Genomic DNA, 11,993 nt, shown 5'->3' on the forward strand with positions numbered 1-11,993 from the left:
TATTGGTGAGAGGTCAGTCCAGAGTGATGTAGTATTAAGGTGATGTCTCTTCAGCAAGACAGTGTTTTGATCGAACAGTCATAAACAGGCACAGCAGGATTGCCTTCCTTCTCTGCCAGGCAATTTTTTAAATGCTGTTTTGGCTGTTTTCGAGTGATTCCTATGCAGTAAATTCAAAGTAAGTCAAGGAATTTTTACCACACGTTTGATCAGTCTTTTGGTAAAGTGTGCTCTCTATACCCAAGGAAAGACAGACCTTCTGCTTATCAAAGGTATCAAAGGGTTGAGATCTAGCTCAGGCAGGGTGGGTTTAACCATCATCTTGTGTTGCTGATGGAGATGTGCAGTGGTTGTGGTATTTTGTAGGTAACTGGAATGCATGGTTGCCTCTGGTAAAGAGGTACTGAGTTCTGTGATCTCACAGTAACAATTTAAATGGCCTAACACAAGTCTATAAAAATTTAGGAAAGGCCTCAGTGTGAAATAAGTTATACCATCCAAGAAATAAAGGTCTTTAAGTACTATACTACCCTGCCATAATGATTGTGCAAAGAGAAAACTACCCCTGTCTATGTTGTCTCAGATTCATCATCTCTGTTCTGGTCAGTGGCACTGAAATATCTCAAGTGCTGCTGACTTCAGCATGAAAGTTGGTATCTAAAGCACAGAAGTGGTTGAAAGAGTTTAATCAGCTCCTTAAGAAGACTTTAATCCTTAATGATTGTCAAAGTCAGAAATGTGCTTGAGAAGAAACCACCATGTCTACCAGAAAAATAAGATTAAAAGACTAAAATATAGGGTCTAGTCAAATGGTGGTTAACACCTTGTTCTTCCCCCAGGGAGCTGTTCCTCATACTTTCAGTTTTCTCCATTCCCTTTTCAGCTCTTTCCTTGTGCCAGCCATCACACTTGTCTGAGCACCACAAACCACTTCAACCACTAATCTCTCACAAGGATAATTTGAGTTTTCTCAAATTTTCTGGGATTGATGTTGAAATGGGTTGCTCTGAAATGGTATGAGGCAAAGCAGAGGTAAACTGGATTATTCAGTTGTGGTAACATATAACAGCAGAAATATTCAGTTCTTACTTCTGTACTTCAGATGGAGACTTTTACTGAGTTGTTATGAATGGTTTGGTCCACAAAGACACTCATTTTAAACTTCTGTGTGAAATCAGCAAAGATGTAGAAATCAGATTTCCAGCCTGGTAAAGGCAGAGGTGGACAGCTTATATCGTTAGAAAACCCGCAAGACTAATTTTTTGTGCATAGAGCTGCTTATAGGTCTCCCTTTTCACAGTTTCATGATGTAAGCTTAATCTTTCTTTCAACTTTAGTTTTCTTGGGTTCTGAATGAAAGAAAACAATCAAGCTCTCTTGTCTAGCTCTTAAAATGTCAAGCAGAACTGTAGAGCTGTCCTAAATCAAAAGGTGAAGTTGGCATTTTGTCATAGGCAGTTCCATCACTTCCCTTCATTCAGGCACTGACCTTACTAAGAGAAGCTCAGTCCTGAAAGGTTTCATTTGTAGCTGGCACAGACTGGAGACTCCGGAAGATCAACCAGATATTTTGTCAGTAATTACATTTGTTTTCTGAGGGAGGACACTGGTGGAATAGAAAAGTGTCTTCTTTCAGAAAATGGAAGTCAGTTAGTCCTGTTTTCATTGTAATGTTGCAGTGGGATTTCTTCCTAAGCAGTCCTAATTCATCTTCTCCTGTGTGAAATCTTTGTGCTAGCAAATCTTATCACTAAAAGTTAAGTCCAGTTTGCCTTTCTGAGTCTCTGAATTAAAGTGCATAGAATTTACAGGCTGTACATTTCAATTAGCTCTGTTTTACAGGCTGAGCACGTTACCTGTGTAGCAGCTCTGCTGCAGAGCCCAGCAGCCTGTTCTTGGCTTTCCTTGTCTCAGGCAGGAATGTTATTTGACTGAAGATCCCAGAGATGCAGGAATGGCTGTAGAGCCTGATACCTTCATATCATTGCTATTGGCAGAAAATTGTGTTGTAATGCACATAACTGGAGAACATCACTATTCCTGTCGCTGGACCTTAGCAGAAGTTACCTTTCTACAATGCTTCCACTTTCCACATTCAAAAGCTTCTTTTCCTGAAGGACTCTTCATCCTTGCGCTGAAAGTACCTTGATCCTGAGAACACACAGAGCTTGATGTTTACTGCCTGTGATGTTAAGGGTTAGATCTGTACCATCTGATTTTATTGTGCAGTTCTCTCTATAAACTAAGCTGAATACATTAATATTTTGTTGAGTATTTAATTGGCTCAGTGATAGGAGATACCCTGAATGCTTTAACAAAGTAATTAAGTTGCATTTTTCATTGTGCACATTGCGGTGTTAATTAGATTGGTATTAAGCCCTCAAATATGATTTTAGTCACAGAACATGCAAATAATTGTCTTTAGTAATGCATCATGCTTAGTGATAGAGTTCTAAAACTCAATCTAATTGGAATATTTTATTCTGTACTTAATAGGGACCTGATCTTCATTTGGAGTAAACTGCAGCTTAAATCTAACCCTTCAAAACAAGTATTTGTTGACCACTGCTACCAGCTCCTAAGAATTGCTACAAATGTCAGAGTCATTTTCCCTTTCATGAAAGTCATTAAAGATGAAGTAAGTTCTGTTTGTTTTTACCTCAGCCACCATTCTTTTTGTAACTAGTTAAAGAGAAGTGATGTTTATATTGTATAATGACCAGTTTTTATGGAAAGTTAAAAAACAGGGGATAGGGAAGGACACTATTAACTTAAAAATTTTGTCAAGTTCCAGAATATGCATCAATATTATGATTACTTTTGATTAGTTGTGTTTTTAAGGTTTTATTTTTACTGAATTCTGAGCTTTTCTTTTTCTGCAGTAAGTTTGAGGAATGTCATCTTCTATAAATAAATGTGGAAATTAATAAAAAGTATATGAAATAGATCTGAAGATCTAAAGATTTATTGGTTGGGGGAGGGGGGTTCAGCCTGGCTTCTCAAGGAAATAGGACTTGTGTAATTGTATCCACCCTTCATCCTTGCTAAATTCTGAATCCTTTTACCAGTTCTAATCAAATCTGAAAAAGTGCTTAATATATCATAAAGGAGGAGCTAGAATAGTACAGGAGAAGACATTATTTTACTTCAGAAAATTGCACAGTATTTCATGCTTCAGATGTTAGTCTTGTACTGCCTTGTACAAACATCTACAAAAGATGTCACAGAATCACAGAATGGGCTGAGGTGGAAGGGACCCACAAGGATCATTGAGTTCAACCCTCAGCCCTGCACCGGCCCATCCCCAGAGTCCCACCCTGTGCCCCAGAGGATCATCCAAACCCTCCTGGAGCTCTGGCAGCCTTGAGGCTGTGCCCACTGCCCTGGGGAGCCTGGTCAGTGCCCAACCACCCTCTGAGGGAAGAACCTTTCCCTGAGATCCAACCTGAGCCTGCCCTGGCACAGCTCCACCCATTCCCTGGGGTCCTGTCCCTGGTCCCCGCAGAGCAGAGCTCAGCTCCTGCCCCTCCTCTGCCCCTGCCCAGGAAGGTGGAACTGCAGTGAGGTCTCCCCTCAGTCTCCTCTTCTCCAGCTGAACCACCAAGTGCCCTCAGTGTCCTCACATGGCTTCCCCCCAGGGCCCTTCCCCATCCTCGTTGCCCCCTTTGGACACTCTCTAATGGCTCAATACCTTCCTTACATTGTGTCCCCCCAGACTGCCCCAATATTGCAGGAGAGGCTGCCCCAGAGCAGAGCAGGACAATCCCCTCGCTGGTGCCCCCCAGGACAGGGATGTCCCTCCTGGCTGCCAGGGCACTGCTGACTCAGGGCCAAGTGGCCACTCACCAGGACCCCCAGGGCCCTTTTCTGGCACTGCTTTCCATCCTCTCATTCCCCAGTCTGTCCATCCATCCAGGGTTGCCCCACCCCAAGGGCAGAATCTGGCCCTTCCCCTTGTTGAACTTCCCATGGTTGGTGATTCCCAGCCCTGGGATCTGTCCAGGTCTCCCTGCAGGGCCCCCTGTTGAGTTCAACAGCTCCTCCCAGTTTGGGGTCATCTGCAGACTTGCTCAGTGTCCCTTCCAGTCCTGGTTCCAAGTAATTTATGAAGATGTTGGAGAGCACAGGGCCCAAGATGGAGCCCTGTGGAACCCCCCTAGTGACAGGTCACAGTCCGATGTCACCCCAGTCACTGTCACCCTCTGTGCTCAAGCCCTGAGCCAATTGCTCACCCACCACACGATGTGTTTATCCAGCTGTGGGCTGGATAGTTTGTAATCAAAAGCACACGGGTATGTGAGTTGTTTCCCAACTAATGTTGTTATTTATCATTAACCTGATTTAACAGAGCTCCTTCCTATTTTATGCCCTAAATAAACTGTAAATTATTTTTCATGGGGGCTGCTGTACAGATCGAAATGCAGTAATTTGCTGCTGTTTAAGAGTTCCATCCTGGTATGTATTCTAAAATGGTGGTATTAATAACTTCTATTTCCATCTGAATAGTCTTATTTTTTAATAACCTACTACATATGGAGCATTGTCTACATTTGTTAACAAACATTTAAATATAGAAGGTATTAATTATTTCTCAGCTCCCTGAAACTCTTTTGACTTTAATCTACTGCCTTCTGGGCAGTGTGTTTCTGATTGTCCCTCTGAGTTACAATTTCATGACAGTGCCCCCAGCCTGAAGTGTGGAATAGGAATTCTGAAAATTCAAGCCTTTTAGATTACTTGACCATGAGTTGTTATGGTTTCCCTGATGGCTTTTGTTCAAAATTGCAAGCTGTATTACCCTCATTTTTATGCAGTGCAAGCTAAATGAGTTAGAACAAGGTCAAAATATAGAGTAGCTGTGTTATAGTGTAGAACAGCCTCGGCAAGGAAGAGGCAGACAGAAGATACTCAGATATTTGTATTATATTTTAGATCAGATTTCCTGCAGTCTTAGTTTATATCCCCAAATAATTAGTTGTCTAACTATAGAACTGCATGGCCCAAAAGTTTTTGTATCTGTATTTATAGTCTTGTTTGAGCAATATTTAAAAATGTCCGTGCCCTTGGGTAAAGTTTACTAGCAGGATGCTTTCTGAACTTCTGTTTTACAAGTAGATGAATATAAATACATGTGGTGTTGATGTTTGGGCATTGTTTATACTAGTTGTGTTTTGTTTTTTTTTCCTGTGGGTCTGATATTTTTTATTTTACTTTCAAGCTGTAGATTTCTGTAAGCCCATCAGGAAAATAGCTGTACTTTATAATTGGGTACACTATAATTTCCTTTCTGCAGGTTGGTGAGGATGGTCTTCAGATCTGTGTTGAGATATGTGGATGTGCCCTACAGCTGGACCTCCGTGAAGATCCCAACATGAAAAGTCTTATTTATAAAGCAATTGCTCATTTTCTGCCAAATGACTTGGAGATCCTCCGAATTTGTGCTCTTTCCATCTTTTTTCTGGAGCGCACCTTGGAATCTTACTACACTGTTGAACATTTATATAAATGTGCAGATGAAGAATACAATGAGTGCACTAGTTCTGTTCAAAACCGTGTGCGTTTTGAACTGCTTCCCATTTTGAAAAAGGGTTTGTTTTTTGATCCCGAGTTTTGGAATTTCTTGATGATCAAGCAGAATTGTTTGGCGTTGTTGGGGGATAAAGCCTTGGATGGCTTAAGTGAAAGTACACTGGAAAACTCAACTGCAAATCCAGAGAAAATAGCAGAGTACAGGGCTCTGAGTGAGGAATGTGTCTGTTTGACTGATGTGAGCAATGGGGAGCTCGACCCTGGAAACTGCTCTGGAGCCCGATCCAAAGGTAATGCCAAAAAGAACCATGAAGCTCTGGAGGCATCTAAAATGTTGAACGCGAGTGAACCCCGGCACCGCTGTGTGCTGTGCAACAAGGAATTTCTCGGTGATCACATCGTGAAACACGCACAAGCTCACCAGAAAAAGGGCAGTTTTTCCTGTGTACTTTGCACCAGAAAGTTCAGGCAAAAGGGACTGATGCTGAAGCACTTGAGGAATCATGTCAGGAAGATAGAAAGGCAACATCTTGCTGCAGTTCTTGAGGCTGATCAGCAGGCTCCTGCTCTTAAGGAATTAGGATGTTCTGATGTTTCTCTCCCTCTTGAAAATGGGAATTCCGATGGTTCCAAAGATACTGAACCAGGGGCTGCAATAGCTCCAAGTGCTGAGCAAGTGGTCCAAGAGGAGGATGAGAATGCAGAACAGGTTTTTGATGTGGTGGAAAACCATCTAAGTGACCAGGATGATGCTACTGAAAACAGTAGTGACAGCTGTTTTAATAATGTTCCTGATGCTTTAAGTACAGAGAGCTTGCCTGAAGATGATGAGAACTCCAGTAAAGAGTCACCTGTTCTGCATAAAGTGAATGGGGCTCTTTGCCCTCAAAAAGACCTCGATGCTTTGGATGAGGAAGGAACCTTTAAGTGCCCTGCTAATGGTTGTGCTAGAGTGTTTAAAAAGATAAGGTTCCTCAATAAACATGCAAGGAAAAGTCATCCAACTGATCTGAAGGTGCAGCAACATATAATGAAATGGAATAAAGGAAAGTGTCGGTTCTGCCAGAGAAAATTTGCTGATTCTCAACATTTTATAGACCACCTAAAGAGACATGTGTATCCAAATGTTTACTTTTGTTTACACTTTAATTGTAATCAGAGATTTAAGCTGTCAGCTGAGCTTGCAGAACATACAAAAAGTCATAGTGTGTTTAAAGCTCAGTGCAATTTTTCAGACTGCTGTGAGCTATTTGAGGAGCTCCCTTTGCTGTATGAACATGAGGCTCAGCATTATTTAAATAAAACCCCAGAATGTTTGGAAGATGCAAGTGAAAAAGATTCTTCAGATGATCCTTCAGAACTTTGTAGTTTCCAGGATGATGATGAATCTGTCAATGAAAAAGAAACTGTAGATTTACCAATTCCAACTTGGAAGTCAAGGAAGGATTCTACAGAACCAAAGACATATATTCAAAGTGTGGAGAAGAAAGCAAATAATGTAATTCACAATGGAAATGAAAGTTCATCTGAGGGTAGTACTACCATTTTAAGTTCCATAGACCAAAAGACACCTGTGTTACAGCCAAATTCTGAAAACTGTCATGTTGTTAGTGACCAACTAGTCAATGGGCACAGTGACCCACATCAGACGTCATCCAAGTCATCACAGACACCTTTGGACAGAGTGGCAGATGAAACAAGGACAGAAAATGGGTCAGTGTTACCAGTTTTACAGAATTGTCACGATGCACCACAAAATAATAATGCTGCTGCTGCTGCCTCACAAGTACCTTCTAAACCAAATCAGACAACAGAGACTACTTCATATGGTGTCATCTTAACAAAACCCTATGTCAGACCATTGCCTCCGAGTTACCTTGACGAACGTTACATTAGCATGCCAAAACGGAGAAAAATTTTGGCTGAGGAAGTAGATGCTTACTCTGAACAAGATAAAATTTGTAGCAAAACAACAGAAAGATTTAGATGTGGCAACTGCTTGACCATCTACTGTAATTCAGAAGCACTTGAGGCTCACCTTGCACAAAAGAAGTGTCAGACGCTCTTTGGATTCGATTCAGATGATGAAAGTAAGTCCTACAGTCCTTCTGAGTTGGTTTCTTTGGGGGTAAATACCAATCAGAAAATGGTCTTTGAAATCAGACAGCCTGATGGAATAGATATGGTAGAACTTAGACAGCTAAATCAGAATACTTGGTTAAATTGGGCTTTTAAATGGACGTGCTGTTTAGAACAAGAAAGAGGTGATGAGAATTTGTAAGCAGCTCTGATGGAAAAGCCTTCTCCTCAAACAGAAGGGGTAATTCAGTCTGACTTTCCTTGCATGTTTGAAACTAAACATGTTGAAAAGCATAAGCAGTGTTCTAGGTTAAAGAATGAGTTACTTTTTGACCCCAATGCATTCTCTTTTACAGGTGCCTGATTCAATGTTGTGGAGGAAAGTATCAGATAAGGAGTGGTGTAAGGAAACACTACATGAAGAAGCATCAGTTCGTTTCCCAGTTGGCCTTAAACATGAAGCAGTCTCAAATTACTAGAGAGAAACATGACCTTGATAAAGACAAAGCACATTTTCTAGACAAAACTCACAGAGGAGTAATAGGAGCTCTGCAGGTCTTGAGTCCAGAAAGGTTGCTACAAAATCCCCAAAGTACCAGTCCTCTGAAAAGCCATGTTCATTCCAAATAGATGATTGAAGGTGAATGGCACAGCCTTTCTAGCAGGAAGGTTTAAGGAAAATAAGGCAGGCAGAGGAAGCAGAGATGTTAATTGCCTTGTGGAAAACCAGCCAATTCTGAAAGCTGCTTTAGTTTGTGTCATTAAAGGGGTGTCTGTCCACACAGCTGGGAAGGAATCATTCCAGAAGGTGTTAATTATTGTACTATGGATAAGAAATGCATAGAGGAACCATGCATTCTTTTTTCAAAACTCAAGTGTGTGAGTCCATTATCTGCTCAAAAGCATGGAGCTCATTTAATAAACTTATACTCAGAATCCAAAGAGGAACGTGGAAAGAAATCTTAAGATAGATGGAATGCTGGAATAGCCAAAAACTCAAAATACAGCACATGCAAGGAAAAGTGAGTTGATGTGATGTAAAACTTAAACACAGTGGAAATCAGATGCAATGCAAGAGAAGCCCTTTGCAAGGATAAGGTGAAGGTGTAGGTAAAGAGCGTCCTGTGAAACATCTGTTGTAGGTGTGGGAAGGCCAATCCAAGCAGTACATGCACAGATCCATGTGGATTTTAACAGGAACTGATTGAAACAAATGCAGAATGTTGAGGAGGTTAAACTTGCATTACAGAGCAGAGTTTATTATTATGCAAATACAGAGGTCCCTCAGCTGTTGGTGTAACTGAAAAGAATTTGAGAAGGCAGACAAAAGCAGAGCACAGGTTGGAGGGGAAAAAAGGTCAGGAAGAGCCTGTTTTACATGTGTGATAAATGGTGGTAGGCCACAACTCAGTACTGTAACTACTTATTTACTGTCTAGAGGAAGGGAGAAAATAGGTTTGGATTCAATCTCTTTAAGACACATTGTAACTTTATTTAGTCATCATCATGGCTGGGCTTCGCGAACGAAGATTTGGGAAGGCTATATCCACATTTGTTACAGGCACGCTGGTGGCTTATGAGGCCAATATGAGATAGACATATCTGATTGCAAAAGGCACAGCAGAAAGACTCCTTAGATGGTGTATTCTGCAGAACACGGTTCTTTCTGCATTGCCTTTTCTCCTCGAGAGTGATCCTGCGTGTGTTCTCAAAGGAGACAGCTGCGTTATAGATGGTGTGTCTCCAGACCTCCCGATTGGAGGCCAGAGTAGACCAGTTATGGTGATCAATATGGCCAAGGCCGAGATGTTGTTTCAGGAAGTCCTTGTATCTTTTCTTTGAGGGCTCCTCTCTTGTGGCAGCCGGTGGCAAGTTCACCATAAAGCAAGATCTTAGGGAGGGGGTGGTTGGTCCTTCATCCTGGAGACGTGCCCTGCCCAGCGCAGCTGTGTTCTCATCAACATGGCCTCAATACTTGTGACTGCTGCTTGTTCTAGAACAGATGTGTTGGTCACATAATCTGACCAGGGGATGTTTAAGATTGTTCGGAGGCAGCGTTGATGGAAGCGTTACTTTATTTAGTAGCATCCCTTGAAAAGAGCCTTTCCCAGCAGTTGGTGAAGGAGTTACTGAAATGTTAAGCACTTTATTCGAAGTTCACTGTTCATAGAAACAATCAGAATGTGAAGACATGAAGTGTGAGTCTTTCAGCTCTATGTGTAACACTGAAATAGAGAACATTTGGGAACCAAAAGGATGCCCTTGTAGTTTTTGGTCTTCCCACCCCAGGCAGAGGTGTGGCAAACACACACATTGCCCAATTACTGTGCTAATTTCTCCTCTCATTTATCTCACACTGTCTTACCACCTGACAAGTTTTTATTTGGGATCCTGTTCTATGCGGGTAAAATTTTAATGTGATTGTAGGCAGGGGAGGGATAGTGGTGATAGTGGTGTTCAGGGATGGAGTCTTCACAGAAATGTGGGATGGCAAAGCCCAACTGCTCCTGCTCAGCTGGTTTATTTATGGAATAGTTCATCACAGTGTGTGTAGGGCTTAAATCAACAGATAGGGAAAAACTAACGCATAAAAAATCAAGAGGTGCATACAACCTGTTCACTGTAGCAGTGGCTCATGCTTGCAAAGCCAAGGGTGTTGTAAGATAGGCTGTGAAGTAGTTCTGGAAAACTCAATAGCTCAGCAATGCCTCTGCTAATAACCCTCTGTGAAAGTAAACAGATTTGCATTCCTTCTGCTTTGTTTTCCCCTCCTGGGAGGTAAAAAGAATGCAAATTCAAAAACTTAACTCTTGAACTCTAGGAAATTTTTGCCTTAACTTTGAGTTGAATTAACAGAAAAGGTTATAAAATTATGATCACAGGTATGTGTGCATTACATCAATACTGATCATGGCCCACTTTCAGAGATTTGTATGACGTTTGAGGCACCAAAGAAATTTTTTTTGCAGTTGCAAAAAACCTGATTTAAATGCATCGTTCGTTATATATACATATATACACACAATATATATATATTTACATATATAAATACATTAAAAGTTTGTTTTAAATTTAAAGAGGTCCTTATCAGACAAATGCACTTTGACCTTTTTTGCTTTCAAGTTACCAACTAATTTTTAAGGACCCAGTTTTCATGTTGAATGTTCCCAGGCTCCCCTTTCTTTGCTTAACTTTGTTAATCTAGTTAAATTTGCTTAAATATATTTGGGGGGGGGAAAAGGTTAATTTTAAAGTATTACAGTTCTAAAAATCTGAAAACCGAGTCAGTAGATATGACAAAAATGTTTGCGTAAAATCTTTTCAATGTACCTTTAATCTTTGGTGCTTTTTTGCCTTTTCCCTGGAGCTCCATGTGTTTGAAGATGCTTTAAAATCACGATTGAGACTTGTATTTTCTTTGGTTTTAAGTGTGTAGATAAAGGCATCTGTGTACATGCATAAACTGTGACCATAATTTTTTGTACCTGCATTAAACTCATTTTTGTTCAGAGATGCTTTTCTTGGACACCACCATTTGTTGATGTCATGTGTTCAGTAGATACACTCTGGAGAACAGGAAACATGAATTCTTCTGTAGGTGAAAATTAGCAAAAAATCCGAACACTTACCAGAAATACGGTAAGTGTAAATTAAATTGACCTAAGGTAGCAAGTGGGTGGTAACATTTTTAAGTCATGATTTTTACTTCAGAAGACATTGCATTTTCTTTAAGCTCCTCTCTGATACCTGTTGGTATTCTGATATAGTTGCAGTTTAAGCAACTTGAATCAGAAGGAAAAGGGTACTTGTGTAATGTGTGTGGGATAATTCACCATGCTTTTTAAGGATTCTTTAGTACGTTGAGTATTACCCTGTACTAAGCCTGCAACTTCTAGGGCTGAAAAAGGCTACAAATCTAGATCTGAAAGTTGTTTTTTTCCCAAGCATTAAGAAGCATTGTATGATATAATTGGAAATCCTTCAAGATGTATCACTTTGATTCAATAAATACTAAAATCCATGTGTAATGTAAGCCTGCAACTCCCTTAAAACTGCCTGAAGTTACACATGAGCTTGGGAGCTTTGTTGGATCAAAGTTTGTGCATTTGTTGTGGATAATTGTGTTCCAATAACATTCCTCCAGTTGGCTGTAACTTGGATTTGGACTTTCCTTTTAAGACTCTTCTCTAACCTGATCATGTTTCACTGTAAAGGTCATGGAAGTTCTAACTTCAAAGAGTTGCCATTTGGTGGGCACCTTTCACAAAAAAAAGGAATACTGAAATTAGGTTGAAAGTGGTGATATCTGTGGGGAAAGGTCACTGGTACTTTGGTTATTTAGCCATATTCATTAAAATTATATAAATTGTATAGTTTGGATAATT

At 40.6% G+C, this 11,993-nt stretch overlaps 1 protein-coding gene across 1 annotated transcript in view; it reads left to right on the top strand.

The window, feature by feature from the left end:
* ZNF654 (zinc finger protein 654) overlaps positions 1-8,630 on the top strand; it is a 28,788-nt gene extending 20,158 nt beyond the window's left edge. Inside the window, exons 7-9 of the mRNA XM_027722715.2 lie at positions 2,497-2,638; positions 5,294-7,619; positions 7,965-8,630. Coding sequence (XP_027578516.2) covers positions 2,497-2,638; positions 5,294-7,619; positions 7,965-7,972 — 2,476 coding nt within the window. The 3' untranslated portion in view covers positions 7,973-8,630. The remainder of the gene's footprint in view (positions 1-2,496; positions 2,639-5,293; positions 7,620-7,964) is intronic.
* The last annotated feature ends 3,363 nt before the right edge of the window (positions 8,631-11,993 follow it).

The sequence above is a fragment of the Pipra filicauda genome, unplaced genomic scaffold (genome assembly GCF_003945595.2).
Source record: "Pipra filicauda isolate LSUMZ 115617 unplaced genomic scaffold, ASM394559v2 scaffold302_size1215360_pilon, whole genome shotgun sequence".
Classification (NCBI taxonomy): Eukaryota; Metazoa; Chordata; class Aves; order Passeriformes; family Pipridae; genus Pipra; species Pipra filicauda.